This window comes from Oncorhynchus masou, unplaced genomic scaffold, assembly GCF_036934945.1.
Source record: "Oncorhynchus masou masou isolate Uvic2021 unplaced genomic scaffold, UVic_Omas_1.1 unplaced_scaffold_2662, whole genome shotgun sequence".
Classification (NCBI taxonomy): Eukaryota; Metazoa; Chordata; class Actinopteri; order Salmoniformes; family Salmonidae; genus Oncorhynchus; species Oncorhynchus masou.
The window spans coordinates 33,487-51,025 of NW_027009097.1; the positions used below are offsets into that span (position 1 = coordinate 33,487).

The 17,539-nt window shown below is 46.8% G+C and overlaps 1 protein-coding gene across 1 annotated transcript in view; it reads right to left on the bottom strand.

The window, feature by feature from the left end:
- Positions 1-17,084, bottom strand: part of LOC135533792 (phosphorylase b kinase regulatory subunit alpha, liver isoform-like) — a gene marked incomplete at its 5' end in the record, with an annotated part of 34,941 nt that extends 17,857 nt beyond the window's left edge. The window contains 21 exon segments of the mRNA XM_064961021.1: positions 310-448; positions 596-723; positions 3,575-3,745; positions 4,604-4,743; positions 4,895-4,973; positions 6,611-6,755; positions 7,930-8,039; positions 8,125-8,259; positions 8,505-8,583; positions 9,379-9,486; positions 9,770-9,865; positions 10,107-10,229; positions 12,912-12,965; positions 13,442-13,588; positions 14,129-14,227; positions 14,406-14,449; positions 14,452-14,485; positions 15,609-15,691; positions 15,980-16,148; positions 16,321-16,368; positions 16,902-17,084. Coding sequence (XP_064817093.1) covers positions 310-448; positions 596-723; positions 3,575-3,745; positions 4,604-4,743; positions 4,895-4,973; positions 6,611-6,755; positions 7,930-8,039; positions 8,125-8,259; positions 8,505-8,583; positions 9,379-9,486; positions 9,770-9,865; positions 10,107-10,229; positions 12,912-12,965; positions 13,442-13,588; positions 14,129-14,227; positions 14,406-14,449; positions 14,452-14,485; positions 15,609-15,691; positions 15,980-16,148; positions 16,321-16,368; positions 16,902-17,084 — 2,314 coding nt within the window.
- Positions 17,085-17,539: the final 455 nt, after the last annotated feature.

Sequence of the window (17,539 nt, forward strand, 5' to 3'; positions counted from 1 at the left end):
TTCAATTCAATCTGAGGAGTCAATTCAGTGTAATTCAAACCTAAACATGTAGAGAATTCAATTCAATTTGATTCAATTCAAAGATTCAATTCAACCCGACACCATCTAATCCAGGGGTGGGAAAAATACGGCCCATTTGATCCAACCCGCAGGAGGTTGGAGTAAAACAAAAAAATGTGGAAAAATATTATTTTGTGTAAAAAAATGTAAAAAACTCCAGGCCACATTGAACACCTACAACTAAATAGAAAGTGTGTAGAAATGATAATGGACGTTTACAGTTTGCCCACCCCTGATCTAAACCAGTACCTTTCATCACACAGAGGATATATAGTATGTCTGCCTGGTCCTGCAGTGTGGGACACTCCTTCAACTGTCTCACCAGAGACCCAAAGTCTGTGTTACCCTGGGAGTCTCGCGGCAGGTGGAGGTCTGCAATACTGGGGGCCTGAGAGCAAAGATACACAGACACACACAAATACACACATGTGCGCATGCACACACACACACACACACACACACATTAGAGGATCCAAACACACAGATGCACCAGAAAGACAGTACTGGAGTCTCTTGTTGGCGTAGACGAACTGACCTTGGGCTGTTGTTGATGTGGTGTGTGGTGGTGTGGATGGAGCGGTGTGAGCTGGGACACGTGCAGTAGGTTGAGGGATTTACGGTGCTTGTTCATGATGGGAGTCATGGGAAGATACATGGAGGCCTCTGGAAGAAACAACACTCACCATACAGTATTTGTATTTATTATGGATCCCCATGACTTCCTGCCAAGGCAGCAGCTACTCTTCCTGGGGTTTATTATGGATCCCCATGACTTCCTGCCAAGGCAGCAGCTACTCTTTCTGGGGTTTATTATGGATCCCCATGACTTCCTGCCAAGGCAGCAGCTACTCTTTCTGGGGTTTATTATGGATCCCCATGACTTCCTGCCTAGGCAGCAGCTACTCTTCCTGGGGTTTATTATGGATCCCCATGACTTCCTGCCAAGGCAGCAGCTACTCTTTCTGGGGTTTATTAAGGATCCCCATGACTTCCTGCCAAGGCAGCAGCTACTCTTCCTGGGGTTTATTATGGATCCCCATGACTTCCTGCCAAGGCAGCAGCTACTCTTCCTGGGGTTTATTATGGATCCCCATGACTTCCTGCCAAGGCAGCAGCTACTCTTCCTGGGGTTTATTATGGATCCCCATGACTTCCTGCCAAGGGCAGCAGCTACTCTTCCTGGGGTTTATTATGGATCCCCATGACTTCCTGCCAAGGCAGCAGCTACTCTTCCTGGGGTTTATTATGGATCCCCATGACTTCCTGCCAAGGCAGCAGCTACTCTTTCTGGGGTTTATTATGGATCCCCATGACTTCCTGCCAAGGCAGCAGCTACTCTTCTTGGGGTTTATTATGGATCCCCATGACTTCCTGCCAAGGCAGCAGCTACTCTTCCTGGGGTTTATTATGGATCCCCATGACTTCCTGTCAAGGCAGCAGCGACTCTTTCTGGGGTTTATTATGGATCCCCATGACTTCCTGCCAAGGCAGCAGCTACTCTTTCTGGGGTTTATTATGGATCCCCATGACTTCCTGCCAAGCAGCAGCGACTCTTCATGGGGTTTATTATGGATCCCCATGACTTCCTTCCAAGGCAGCATCTACTCTTCCTGGGGTTTATTATGGATCCCCATGACTTCCTGCCAAGGCAGCAGTTACTCTTTCTGGGGTTTATTATGGATCCCCATGACTTCCTGCCAAGGCAGCAGCTACTGTTCCTGGGGTTTATTATGGATCCCCATGACTTCCTGCCAAGGCAGCAGCTACTGTTCCTGGGGTTTATTATGGATCCCCATGACTTCCTGCCAAGGCAGCAGCTACTCTTCCTGGGGTTTATTATGGATCCCCATGACATCCTGCCAAGGCAGCAGCTACTCTTTCTGGCGTCCAGCTAAATTAAGGCAGTTAAAACATTACAATACAAAAAGATTTCACAACAGATTAAGTGTGTGTCCTCAGGCCCCTACTCTACTCCCACATATCTACTACCACATATCTACAGTAGAAACCAACAGAATCCCAACCATACAGTAGAAACCAACAGAGTCCCAACCATACAGTAGAAACTAACAGAGTCCCATACAGTAGAAACCAACAGAATCCCAACCATACAGTAGAAACCAACAGAATCCCAACCATACAGTAGAAACCAACAGAGTCCCAACCATACAGTAGAAACCAACAGAGTCCCAACCATACAGTAGAAACCAACAGAGTCCCAACCATACAGTAGAAACCTACAGAGTCCCAACCATACAGTAGAAACCAACAGTGTAGAAACCTACAGAGTCCCAACCATACAGTAGAAACCACCAGAGTCCCAACCATACAGTAGAAACCTACAGAGTCCCATAAAGTAGAAACCAACAGAGTCCCATACAGTAGAAACCTACAGAGTTCCATACAGTAGAAACCAACAGAGTCCCATACAGTAGAAACCTACAGAGTCCCATACAGTAGAAACCGACAGAGTCCCATACAGTAGAAACCGACAGAGTCCCATACAGTAGAAACCGATAGAGTCCCATACAGTAGAAACCGACAGAGTCCCATACAGTAGAAACCTACAGAGTCCCATACAGTAGAAACCTACAGAGTCCCATACAGTAGAAACCTACAGAGTCCCATACAGTAGAAACCAACAGAGTCCCAACCATACAGTAGAAACCAACAGAGTCCCAACCATACAGTAGAAACCAACAGAGTCCCAACCATACAGTAGGGAACCTACAGAGTCCCAACCATACAGTAGAAACCAACAGAGTCCCAACCATACAGTAGAAACCTACAGAGTCCCAACCATACAGTAGAAACCTACAGAGTCCCATACAGTAGAAACCTACAGAGTCCCATACAGTAGAAACCTACAGAGTCCCATACATACAGTAGAAACCTACAGAGTCCCATACATACAGTAGAAACCTACAGAGTCCCATACAGTAGAAACCAACAGTCCCATACAGTAGAAACCTACAGTCCCATACAGTAGAAACCTACAGAGTCCCATACAGTAGAAACCTACAGAGTCCCATACAGTAGAAACCTACAGAGTCCCATACAGTAGAAACCAACAGTCCCATACAGTAGAAACCAACAGAGTCCCATACAGTAGAAACCAACAGAGTCCCATACAGTAGAAACCTACAGAGTCCCATACAGTAGAAACCTACAGAGTCCCATACAGTAGAAACCTACAGAGTCCCATACATACAGTAGAAACCTACAGAGTCCCATACATACAGTAGAAACCTACAGAGTCCCATACATACAGTAGAAACCTACAGAGTCCCATACAGTAGAAACCGACAGAGTCCCATACAGTAGAAACCAACAGAGTACCATACAGTAGAAACCTACAGAGTCCCAACCATACAGTAGAAACCTACAGAGTCCCAACCATACAGTAGAAACCAACAGAGTCCCATACATACAGTAGAAACCTACAGAGTCCCATACATAACCCTAAACCTAACACTTGGTGAATAAACAAACAGTAAATGTGACGATAACTTACTGGGCATGTTGAGGCCTTGGACCTGGGCCATGAAGGAGAGGATGTCTCTGGTGGTGTGTTCAGCACTAAACACGTGGTGCTGCCCCCTCTGGATGGGAGGGAGATGACACTTGGTGGCTGTGCTCTGCATCAGCTGGCTGAGGTAGTGGTCAAACATGTCCTTGGAGCTGCCTGGATGGGGGCGGGAGTTAAATGTAGACTCAGCAATATGATATTACATACCGCAAGCACAAACACGCAAACACAAATACAAAGCCCGTTCCTGTAGGTTCATGCTCTACAACATCCGCAGAGTACGACCCTGCCTCACACAGGAAGCGGCGCAGGTCCTAATCCAGGCACTTGTCATCTCCCGTCTGGATTACTGCAACTCGCTGTTGGCTGGGCTCCCTGCCTGTGCCATTAAACCCTACAACTCATCCAGACGCCGCAGCCCGTCTGGTGTTCAACCTTCCCAAGTTCTCTCCACGTCACCCCGCTCCTCCGCTCTCTCCACTGGCTTCCAGTTGAAGCTCGCATCCGCTACAAGACCATGGTGCTTGCCTACGGAGCTGTGAGGGGAACGGCACCGCAGTACCTCCAGGCTCTGATCAGGCCCTACACCCAAGCAAGGGCACTGCGTTCATCCACCTCTGGCCTGCTCGCCTCCTACCATTGAGGAAGTACAGTTCCCGCTCAACCCAGTCAAAACTGTTCGCTGCTCTGGCCCCCAATGGTGGAACAAACTCCCTCACGACGCCAGGACAGCGGAGTCAATCACCACCTTCCGGAGACACCTGAAACCCCACCTCTTCAAGGAATACCTAGGATAGGATAAGTAATCCTTCTCACCCCCCTTAAATGATTTAGATGCACTATTGTAAAGTGGCTGTTCCACTGGATGTCAGAAGGTGAATTCACCAATTTGTAAGTCGCTCTGGATAAGAGCGTCTGCTAAATGACTTAAATGTAATGTAAATGTAAACACACACCAAACACACACCAAACACACACCAAACACACACCAAACACACACCACGGCTGACGTACCTGAGGGGACAAAACTTTCTTCTTCGTCTTCCTCATCTTCTTCATTCTCCAGCAGGTCGTCATCGGTGTCTCCGTCGAGGAAGCTGAGCTCTGTGTGGAATGAGGTAGTCTGGAAGCTGGAGATGTTTGCCATCTGAACCCTGCAAATGGAACCAAATAGGGCATCGCTGGAACTTTCATAACCAGGTGCTGTAGTGACATAAATAGTGGAGCCGAGCATTTCCTTCTGTAAATATCCAGAGATCTCTCTTAAGATGAGTGACCTTAGAAATGGAAGAGAGTCGGTCTGACCTTGCCCCTCCAAAGTATCCATCGTGCAGCTTCCTCAGAGTGGACAGAATACACGGGTCGATGCTCTCACCATCATCCACTGGGAACAACAAAGGAAACATGATCAATCAACCAACCAATAAACCTTGTTTGTCCCATACAGAATGTAGTTTCCCAGCAAGAGTCCGTTTCCTGGACACGGATTAATCCTCGAATTCCCATTTAAATAAATGTTTAGTCCAGAAGTCACACAAACAACACAGAATGATTACCCAGCATGCTGTGTGTAATGGGGAATGGGAGGGGTATTTACCCAGCATTCTGTGTGTGATGGGGAAGGTGTAGTTATTTACCCAGCATGCTGTGTGTGATGGGGAAGGGGAGGGTATTTACCCAGCATTCTGTGTGTGATGGGGAAGGGGAGGGTATTTACCCAGCATGCTGTGTGTGATGGGGAAGGTGTAGTTATTTACCCAGCATGCTGTGTGTGATGGGGAATGGGAGGGGTATTTACCCAGCATGCTGTGTGTGATGGGGAATTGGAGGGGTATTTACCCAGCATGCTGTGTGTGATGGGAAGGTGTAGTTATTTACCCAGCATGCTGTGTGTGATGGGGAATGGGAGGGTATTTACCCAGCATGCTGTGTGTGATGGGGAAGGTGTAGTTATTTACCCAGCATGCTGTGTGTGATGGGGAATGGGGAGGTATTTACCCAGCATGCTGTGTGTGATGGGGAATGGGAGGGGTATTTACCCAGCATGCTGTGTGTGATGGGGAATGGGAGGGTATTTACCCAGCATGCTGTGTGTGATGGGGAAGGTGTAGTTATTTACCCAGCATGCTGTGTGTGATGGGGAATGGAGGGGTATTTACCCAGCATGCTGTGTGTGATGGGGAAGGTGTAGTTATTTACCCAGCATGCTGTGTGTGATGGGGAATGGGAGGGGTATTTACCCAGCATGCTGTGTGTGATGGGGAATGGGAGGGGTATTTACCCAGCATGCTGTGTGTGATGGGGAAGGTGTAGTTATTTACCCAGCATGCTGTGTGTGATGGGGAATGGGAGGGTATTTACCCAGCATTCTGTGTGTGATGGGGAAGGTGTAGTTATTTACCCAACATGAAGGAGAGGATGTCTCCTGTGTGTGATGGGGAAGGTGTAGTTATTTACCCAGCATGCTCTGTGTGATGGGGAATGGGAGGGTATTTACCCAGCATGCTGTGTGTGATGGGGAATGGGAGGGTATTTACCCAGCATGCTGTGTGTGATGGGGAAGGTGTAGTTATTTACCCAGCATGCTGTGTGTGATGGGGAATGGGAGGGTATTTACCCAGCATTCTGTGTGTGATGGGGAAGGTGTAGTTATTTACCCAACATGCTGTGTGTGATGGGGAAGGTGTAGTTATTTACCCAGCATGCTGTGTGTGATGGGGAATGGGAGGGGTATTTACCCAGCATGCTGTGTGTGATGGGGAAGGGGGAGGGGTATTTACCCAGCATGCTGTGTGTGATGGGGAAGGTGTAGTTATTTACCCAGCATGCTGTGTGTGATGGGGAATGGGAGGGGTATTTACCCAGCATTCTGTGTGTGATGGGGAAGGTGTAGTTATTTACCCAGCATGCTGTGTGTGACGGGGAAGGGGAGGGTATTTACCCAGCATGCTGTGTGTGACGGGGAAGGTGAGAGTATTTACCCAGCATGTGGTGCGTGACGGGGAAGGGGAGGGTATTTACCCAGCATGCTGTGTGTGATGGGGAAGGTCAGGGTAGGGCGTCCGGTCATCCTCCAGGAGGAGGAGAGATAGGACAGCTCCGTCCTTAGCATCTCCACTATCATCTGGTTGTCCAGAGCCAGGTAGAAGTGATGCTGGTCCAGGAACTAAAGGAGAGAAGAGACAGTGAGATGGTTGTCCAGACTCAGGTAGAAGTGATGCTGGTCCAGGAACTAAAGGAGAGAGATGGCCAACACTACTGCTCCAGCCCAAACACACCTGATTCAGCCCTACACAAACACACCTGATTCAGCCCTACAAAAACACGCCTGATTCATCCCTACACAAACACACCTGATTCAGCCCTACACAAACACACCTGATTCCGCCCTACACAAACACACCTGATTCAGCCCTACACAAACACACCTGATTCAGCCCTACACAAACACATCTGATTCAGCCCTACACAAACACACCTGATTCAGCCCTACACAAACACATCTGATTCAGCCCTACACAAACACACCTGATTCCGCCCTACACAAACACACCTGATTCAGCCCTACACAAACACACCTGATTCAGCCCTACACAAACACATCTGATTCAGCCCTACACAAACACACCTGATTCAGCCCTACACAAACACACCTGATTCAGCGAATCAAGGTCTTGATGAGCAGATAATTAGTAGAATCGGGGCCGTATCCAAATATATATACACTGAGGTCACCCGACCTCAACCTAATAGAGATGGATTGCGATGAGTTGGACCGCATAAGAAGGGAAAGCAGCCAACAAGTGCTCAGCATATGTGGGAACTCCTTCAAGACTGTTGAAAAAGCATTCTAGGTGAAGCTGGTTGAGAGAATGCCAAGACTGTTCAAAGCTGTCATTAAGGCAAAGGGTGGCTACTTTGAAGAATCTCAAATATCAAATATATTTTGATTTGTTTAACACTTTTTGGGTTACTACATGATTCCATATTTTATAGTTTTGATGTCTTCACTATTATTCTACAATGTAGAAAATAGTAAAAATAAAGACAAATCCTTGAATGAGTAGGTGTGTCCATACTTTTGATTGTTGTGATTACCAGCTGAGATCAACTTTCATGACTTGATTTTACTCCTGGCTCAGAGTTTGTCTGGGCAGTAGCTTAACATCATCCTAAAACCTACTTTGAGCTGGGAGTGTTTAAAAAGTCTTAAAATAGGTTTTAACCAGATTCCTGCTTTGTGGATAAAGCCCTAGGTGTGCTAGATTAGGATTTAACAAACAAGAGCATTTAGGGAGATAGGACCTCTACTGTCTTAAGGTGATAACAAGGTATGTCACCTGAGGGGTGAATGTGTAGGTACGGTTCCGGATCTCGTAGAATTTCGAGGTTCCCAGAACTCCAATGTGCCTGTATGGCCTCCCGCTCAGATTCAACTTCTTGCAGTTTCCTGTGAAGCAAGTCATTAGCTATGTAGTTCTTATGAAGGCTTTACGAATGCTCTACGACTCCTTTCTAAGTAGGTGTAACTGTACCCAGTTTGACGTAGACGTGGCTGAGGATGCGAGCAGGCATGACCCTGATGGGCTGGACCTCAGCGATGGTCTGGACCTCTATTTCATCGTTCTTCAGCAGCTCCTGGATCTCCTTCGACTCCGCTAACACACACACTGCCAATGTGTACACACACACACACACACACACACACACACACACACACACACACACACACACACACACACACACTCAAAAGGGAAAGGAAACTCTCAGATAGGCAGCCCTGACCACGGAGCAAACGATCTTAAACAAAACGAGTGAATTAAATAACAAGTCTAGAACTGTATATTACTTCTCCAGTTAAAGGATGTCAAATGTCTTCCAGCCTGCATGAGAGGAAATTAGACCTGCTGCAAACCTTGTACGACTACGTCCGGCTTGAAATTGGTGGAGAATCGCCTGTTGAGAGGGTCAATCTCTCCAGGGGCGAGGAATCCCTTGGAGGAACAGACGAGAGAGAGAGAGAGAGAGAGAGAGAGACAAAACTAAAGCAATAACCAACACCTCACTGTGGTGAGACAGGCAGAATCACTCTATTAGCCCACCTATAATTTAGCCCAAACAACTACCTCTTTCCCTACTGTATTTAATTAATTAATTAATTTTGCTCCTTTGCACCCCATTATTTTTATTTCTACTTTGCACATTCTTCCACTGCAAATCTACCATTCCAGTGTTTTACTAGCTATATTTTATTTACTTTGCCACCTTGGCCTTTTTTTGCCTTTACCTCCCTTATCTCACCTCATTTGCTCACATCGTATATAGACTTGTTTCTACTGTATTATTGACTGTATGTTTGTTTTACTCCATGTGTAACTCTGTGTCGTTGTATGTGTCGAACTGCTTTGCTTTATCTTGGCCAGGTCGCAATTGTAAATGAGAACTTGTTCTCAACTTGCCTACCTGGTTAAATAAAGGTGTTCTCAACTAGCCTACCTGGTTAAATAAAGGTGTTCTCAACTAGCCTACCTGGTTAAATAAAGGTGTTCTCAACTAGCCTACCTGGTTAAATAAAGGTGTTCTCAACTAGCCTACCTGGTTAAATAAAGGTGTTCTCAACTAGCCTACCTGGTTAAATAAAGGTGTTCTCAACTAGCCTACCTGGTTAAATAAAGGTGTTCTCAACTAGCCTACCTGGTTAAATAAAGGTGTTCTCAACTAGCCTACCTGGTTAAATAAAGGTGAAATAAATAAAATAAATATTATAAGACGAACGCAGAAGGTTTTACCTCAGCCAGCAGAGAACTAACGATGTAGAGGGACTGTCCCCACATGTGAGGTAACTGACCCATAGCCACTCTGTCCACGGAGTGAGGGTTCCCGTACTCTTCCTCCATCTGGAAACACCACACAGTTACGGTCTTCCTCACTTAGTTAGTTGTAGGGGACGTTGTTACTTATCAGGATTCAGAAAGGTAGCAAGTGTAACCTGTTACTTCTCCGCAGCCCATATCGGCACAAGTGTAACCTGTTACTTCTCCGCAGCCCATATCGGCACAAGTGTAACCTGTTACTTCTCCGCAGCCCATATCGGCACAAGGAGTAAAGCCGACGTGCCCTAAAGAAAGACGGATTTCCAATTGACACACGGACCATAAAGTTGTATTCAAAGGGCGAGACCTTTTCAGGTGGGACAGCGTAGAGCTCAGGCATCAGGCGGATCCCAGGCTTCCCTCTGATCAGGACTTCTTCCAGGGCATCTCTGTACTCCTGCACCTGGAGACAGGAAGCAGGAAAGGACATGTTCTACATACAGTCACGTGACCTGGGGAGGTCTAGCGGTCTGACACATAGCTCGGTGACGTCACCCACTCTCAGACCTACAGGTAGTTGTTTTCCTTGCTCTGAAACGGACACAGCTTTTGTGGAGTGACCGGTGACGAGGTACTCAGAGGGTCTCAGGGTGGAACCTAGGTCGGGACGAGGAGAGGGGCGGAACCAACACGGCCACACACACCTGTACTAGGTCTCCGCTGAAGATTCCGTCCAGAATGAGGTAGGTCCAGAACACTGGCCATTCACATTCTATATTCTCAAACAGTTTGAGCTCAGCCGGGTCGTAGTGGAGACGCGACGAGTCCTGAGAAAGACAGACAGACACGGAAATATTACACCCAATGTCTCATCTAAAAGAACAAGGCTAATCTTTAAACGAGAGTTCAAGGAAAACCCCACTAAAAGACTATCTTTTGGTATTTTTCCCCATTAGTTCACTGTTAATACAGTCCCAAAATGTTTTGTATGTCAGCAGTCAAGTTTTCAAGATATTGGACTTTTAAGAAGCAAAGTGGGGAGGCAGGGTAGCCTAGTGGTTAGAGTGTAGAGGCGGCAGGGTAGCCTAGTGGTTAGAGTGTAGAGGCGGCAGGGTAGCCTAGTGGTTAGAGTGTAGAGGCGGCAGGGTAGCCTAGTGGTTAGAGTGTAGAGGCGGCAGGGTAGCCTAGTGGTTAGAGTGTAGAGGCGGCAGGGTAGCCTAGTGGTTAGAGTGGAGGGGCGGCAGGGTAGCCTAGTGGTTAGAGTGTAGAGGCGGCAGGGTAGCCTAGTGGTTAGAGTGTAGAGGCGGCAGGGTAGCCTAGTGGTTAGAGTGTAGGGCGGCAGGGTAGCCTAGTGGTTAGAGTGTAGGGGCGGCAGGGTAGCCTAGTGGTTAGAGTGTAGGGGCGGCAGGGTAGCCTAGTGGTTAGAGTGTAGGGCGGCAGGGTAGCCTAGTGGTTAGAGTGTAGGGGCGGCAGGGTAGCCTAGTGGTTAGAGTGTAGGGGCGGCAGGGTAGCCTAGTGGTTAGAGTGTAGGGGCGGCAGGGTAGCCTAGTGGTTAGAGTGTAGGGGCGGCAGGGTAGCCTAGTGGTTAGAGTGTAGGGGCGGCAGGGTAGCCTAGTGGTTAGAGCGTAGGGGCGGCAGGGTAGCCTAGTGGTTAGAGTGGAGGGGCGGCAGGGTAGCCTAGTGGTTAGAGCGTAGAGGCGACAGGGTAGCCTAGTGGTTAGAGTGGAGGGGCGGCAGGGTAGCCTAGTGGTTAGAGTGTAGAGGCGACAGGGTAGCCTAGTGGTTAGAGTGGAGGGGCGGCAGGGTAGCCTAGTGTTTAGAGTGGAGGGCGGCAGGGTAGCCTAGTGGTTAGAGTGTAGAGGCGACAGGGTAGCCTAGTGGTTAGAGTGTAGAGGCAGCAGGGTAGCCTAGTGGTTAGAGTGTAGAGGCGACAGGGTAGCCTAGTGGTTAGAGTGTAGAGGCAGCAGGGTAGCCTAGTGGTTAGAGCGTAGAGGCAGCAGGGTAGCCTAGTGGTTAGAGCGTAGAGGCAGCAGGGTAGCCTAGTGGTTAGAGCGTAGAGGCAGCAGGGTAGCCTAGTGGTTAGAGCGTAGAGGCAGCAGGGTAGCCTAGTGGTTAGAGCGTAGAGGCAGCAGGGTAGCCTAGTGGTTAGAGCGTAGAGGCAGCAGTGTAGCCTAGTGGTTAGAGCGTTGGACTAGTAACCGGAAGGTTGCAAGTTCAAACCCCGAGCTGACAAGGTACAAATCTGTCGTTCTGCCCCTGAACAGGCAGTTAACCCACTGTTCCCAGGCCGTCATTGAAAATAAGAATTTGTTCTTAACTGACTTGCCTAGTTAAATAAAGGTAAAAAAAAGTAGATGCAAAATTTATATTTAATTTAATCTTTATATAATGCAAAACGCATCATCTTTATATTATGCAAAACGCATCATCTTTATATTATGCAAAACGCATCATCTTTATATAATGCAAAACGCATCATCTTTATATTATGCAAAACGCATCATCTTTATATAATGCAAAACGCATCATCTTTATATAATGCAAAACGCATCATCTTTATATAATGCAAAACGCATCATCTTTATATAATGCAAAACACATCATCTTTATATTATGCAAAACGCATCATCTTTATATAATGCAACACGCATCATCTTTATATAATGCAAAACACATCATCTTTATATAATGCAAAACACATCATCTTTATATTATGCAAAACGCATCATCTTTATATAATGCAACACGCATCATCTTTATATAATGCAAAACACATCATCTTTATATTATGCAAAACGCATCATCTTTATATTATGCAAAACACATCATCTTTATATTATGCAAAACGCATCAAGATGATGTGGCAAGTGACACTTTGTGGACGAATGACAAAAATACCAACAGATTTTAAGTGTATTTTTCCTTTAAATTCTACTGTTTAATCTGTAACCACGTTTCCACCATGACAGCTGTGATGGAAACAGGACGTTTCGCTGTCATTTTATAAATGCCAACAGGTCATTTGTTTGTTCAACATGGCGGCACCTTTTTGTGTGAGTAAAATGTACTCTGCAGGAAATGGAGGTGGAAACGCCTTTATGTACATATATTGATATAATAACCATCATATGGAAGTAAACTTGGTGTCGGGCGATGACATGTTGTGTGGTCCTCCCACCACGACTCGGGAAGGCATGCAGTTTATTAGGCTACAGATGAAATAAGTTATGATGAACTTCACAGGGTGGTGAAAGTGGTGATGAGCTTGATGCTCCTTTACAATAAATATCCAGGGTCTGATGCTGGTGACATGATGATCGATGCTTGGTTGCCGTTTTGACAAATAACAATATTTTCACTCTTAATCAATAATAATGTCATCATGTCGACGAGCCTACACACACTGTATCTGCCTGCTGTTGGCTACAGCGCAGATACAAGACCATTGGATGAAAATCTAGTGTATTTCTCACTGTAAGGAGAAAAACATACAAAATCTGTACAATTACCTCTCTTGGGCATCTGTATCCATCTCTGATGAAACGGCAGCAGCCATAGCGTCCCTGGGGAAGGGAACGGAGTCATTTAGAAGCCTCATTCTAGAGCACCATTAAGCCTAGCCAATGGAGGTTTCCCATTGACATCCTTTTACCGTCTCGGACTAGGCTTAATCTGAGTCTGGGTATCAACTAGCCCATATAGTGTGTCTGTGGTCCAGTCGAGACAGGCTCCTATCTACCTGTAGCCTGGATATGATCTCACTGTATCTGTGGTCCAGTCTAGACAGGCTCCTATCTACCTGTAGCCTGGATATGATCTCACTGTATCTGTGGTCCAGCCTAGACAGGCTCCTATCTACCTGTAGCCTGGACATGATCTCACTGTATCTGTGGTCCAGCCTAGACAGGCTCCTATCTACCTGTAGCCTGGACATGATCTCACTGTATCTGTGGTCCAGTCTAGACAGGCTCCTATCTACCTGTAGCCTGGACATGATCTCACTGTATCTGTGGTCCAGTCTAGACAGGCTCCTATCTACCTGTAGCCTGGATATGATCTCAGTCTTAGTGATGGTGACCAGGTCTGCATCCTCCACGGCGAAGGCAGGGAAGGAGATGATTGACAGGAGACCAGCGTCGATCTCTTTAGAGGTGGAGGCTCGTGGCAGCATGGAGCACAGGATAGCCTGGAGAGGTCAAATACAAACGGGTCAGTTTCTGACAGATGGCGTCATTCTGACACCACCGTGTTGCCAGGAGACATCAGTTGTGCTATCTGACGTAAGACAATGGTCAGTTTCATACATATCATTTTAAGGTTTATAAAATAATCCGCTTAAACCAGACTGGACACTGCCCTCACCAGGCTAGAGAAGATTAAACCACACTGGACACTGCCCTCACCAGGCTAGAGAAGATTAAACCAGACTGGACACTGCCCTCACAAGGCTAGAGAAGATTAAACCAGACTGGACACTGCCCTCACCAGGCTAGAGAAGATTAAACCAGACTGGACACTGCCCTCACCAGGCTAGAGAAGATTAAACCAGACTGGACACTGCCCTCACCAGGCTAGAGAAGATTAAACCAGACTGGACACTGCCCTCACCAGGCGAGAGAAGATTAAACCAGACTGGACCCTGCCCTCACCAGGCTAGAGAAGATGAAACCAGACTGGACACTGCCCTCACCAGGCTAGATAAGATAGGACATGTTTATCACAGTACCTGGCAGTGCTCCACCTCGTCCGGCAAAACGTGAATGACAGATTTGGGTCCTCCATGGGCCCCAAAGAGGTCCAGCTCATCAATGGCCTCCAATGCAGCCTGAACATAAAACCCAACATGTTGTTGTTTTAGGAGTTTACATATAGTAGCTGTGTTGTGATAAGAAGACTGTTATGAGTCTAGATATGGTAGTTAAGATACGATTGGAGACGTAAAAGGAGACCATGTATTATCATCGTTACATATAGGACAAGTATTACATCTAAAGCATCAGTACCTTGGCCATCCCCACAGAGCTGGCGTTCAGTTCTGGGATCCCTGATTGGTCTTGTCCCCTCGCTCCCACATCCCATAATCCTGCACAGAGAGAGAGAGAGAGAGAGAGAGAGAGAGAGAGAGAGAGAGAGAGAGAGAGTTACCATGACAACCATGTTTAAAATTATACTATTTGAAGACCTTAATTTGATTTTATTTGACCTCATCGAATATATACTCTATATACAGTGTATTCTATATATTTACACAAATAGTAATCAGTAGGACGTATGCATTCTGTTTTAACTCCTCACGTCTCAGAAACAGACAACGCTGACAGGGAGATTCTGGATTATCTGCTTATTCTGGTTGGTGAAGTCGCTAACTAAGACACATTATCCTGGATGGGAAACGTATTCTGGTTCGTGAAGTCGCTAACTAAGACACATTCTCCTGGATGGGAAACGTAGTCTGGTTAGTGAAGTCGCTAACTAAGACACATTATCCTGGATGGGAAACGTACTCTGGTTAGTGAAGTCGCTAACTAAGACACATTCTCCTGGATGGGGAAACGTAGTCTGGTTAGTGAAGTCGCTAACCAAGACACATTCTCCTGGATGGGAAACGTACTCTGGTTAGTGAAGTCGCTAACCAAGACACATTCTCCTGGATGGGAAACGTCAGTTGTTGACCAGTTGAACCGTTTATTTTTCAGTACCATGTCAGCTCTCTGTTGACATTATGTTGATTAAATTCTCTGTTGATATTATGTTAATAATTATGACATTATGTTAATGAATTATGTTAAGTAGTTTTCACCTGTTAGTTTATAATTATCTGTTGGAGCCGACCACACAGGCCTTTGACCTGTTGGCGCTTTTAAGCTAAAAATTATGTTGATGCTTTTAGGGTTAAGTGCTGATGTTCCCATGTTGACCAATGAAATGTATTGAAAGTTATTCTACCAACCAATCAGAAAGTTCACTGTGTGGGATTTTACAATATACTGTATGAGCCATGTAAAAAGTCTTGTTTGGTAAGGTGTTCCTTGCAGCACGACACTTCTATAGTCTCCACTACCTCTACTGATATTCCTATTGATCTTCAGTACAGTATTGCTTCTCTCTCCATTACCGTTCAGACTTCTATTACTTCCTGCTAAGTCGTATGCTAGTGAGGTTAGAAGAATAGAGCCTCGCTCAAACAGACCTTGAACATTACCTACCGCGACTTTATAAGCAGCCTCAATGTAGAAGACCAGGTTCTGGATAAAAGCCACTTCATGCAGGGTTGATATGATACGAAGACCTGGAGAAGACCAGGCAGTGATAAAGAACAACGCCGCCGGTATACAGTCAAGTTATTTCACAATGACATGATCCACCACACACACACACACACACACACACACACACACACACCGACACACACACACCGACACACACACACCGACACAGACACCGACACACACCAACACCGACACACACCGACACACCGACACACACACACACACACCGATACAGACACACACACCGACACACACACCGACACTGACACACACACACTCACACACACACACACACACACACATGGTACCTGAGGCAGTCATCTGAGCCAAAACCAGCAGGTACAGAGAGGTGGCATCAACCTGCAGGTGTCCCCACTGATCGTCGCCCACCACGGTAGCACAGGTAGGGGTGTGGTACTTGGCGTGCAGACAGTCCTTGGGGCTCTGGGTGTGTTTAAACTTCTCCACCTTGGCCACCTGTAGTCAGACAAACTGACATGCTCAGAAAAACCTATTACACAGCCAGACCAAGGGAGAAACACATACAGAAATGCTCCCACAGCGTAGTGCATTGTTCCCCTTATGCCATATACTAGTGACTGTGTTGTTACATGGTGGAAGGAATGGGACAGTAACCACGGTAACCCACCTGTCGCATCATACACTGGAGCAGCCCTTGCATCAGCTTGACAACACTCTGTAGAACAATACAAATATAGATATTTACCACACCTTACAGGGATCGGTAACTCCTGCCTTCCCAAGTTTATCTATTCAGGACTCCAAGGACTGGAATATGCCAATCTCTGCCTGTGGCCTACAACATAGATCATAGGACAACATGCATGGAACACACTAACATGTTTCGGGAAAGGAATGTTTTGTTTTGACACAGTGTGGTCATGAGGACTATTCAGACCCACTTTCCAACACAGATCACACAGTACAGTAAGTAGGGAGGACACAACACAGATCACACAGTACAGTAAGTATGGAGGACACAACACAGATCACACAGTACAGTAAGTATGGAGGACACAACACAGATCACACAGTACAGTAAGTATGGAGGACACAACACAGATCACACAGTACAGTAAGTATGGAGGACACAACACAGATCACACAGTACAGTAAGTATGGAGGACACAACACAGATCACACAGTACAGTAAGTATGGAGGACACAACACTATTTTGACATGCTGTGAGATGGGAGTCAGCCAGTCACCTGCTCCAGTTCGTAGGCCTTGGCCTTGTCCTCATCCCGGTCAGCGTTCTTCCTGTAGGCCATCCCCAGACCCCACACCGCCAGGATGCTGTAGACATTGTCACGCACCCAGGCATCTGGCAGCTGGACACTGCAGGGCAACAGGCCTGTTACTGGGTTCTGGAGACACACACAGGTTAGACAGGCAGGTTAGACAGGCAGGTAGATATCTATCTAAGTCTGGGCTCTGGCTGGGCCACTCAAGGACATTCACAGACTTGTCCCGAAGCCACTACTGTACGTTGTCTTGGCTGTGTACTTAGGGTCGTTGTCCTGTTGCAAGGTGAACCCTCAACCCAGTCTGAGGTCATGAGAGCTCTGGAGCAGGTTTTCATCAAGAATCTCTGTACTTTGCTCTGTTCATCTTTCCTTCGATCCGTGCCGCTGAAAAACATCCCCACAGAATGATGCTGCCTCCACCACGCTTCACCGTAGGGATGGTGCCAGGTTTCCTCCAGACATGATGCTACCACCATCACGCTTCACCGGAGGGATGGTGCCAGGTTTCCTCCAGACATGATGCTACCACCACCACGCTTCACCGTAGGGATGGTGGCAGGTTTCCTCCAGACATGATGCTACCACCACCACGCTTCACC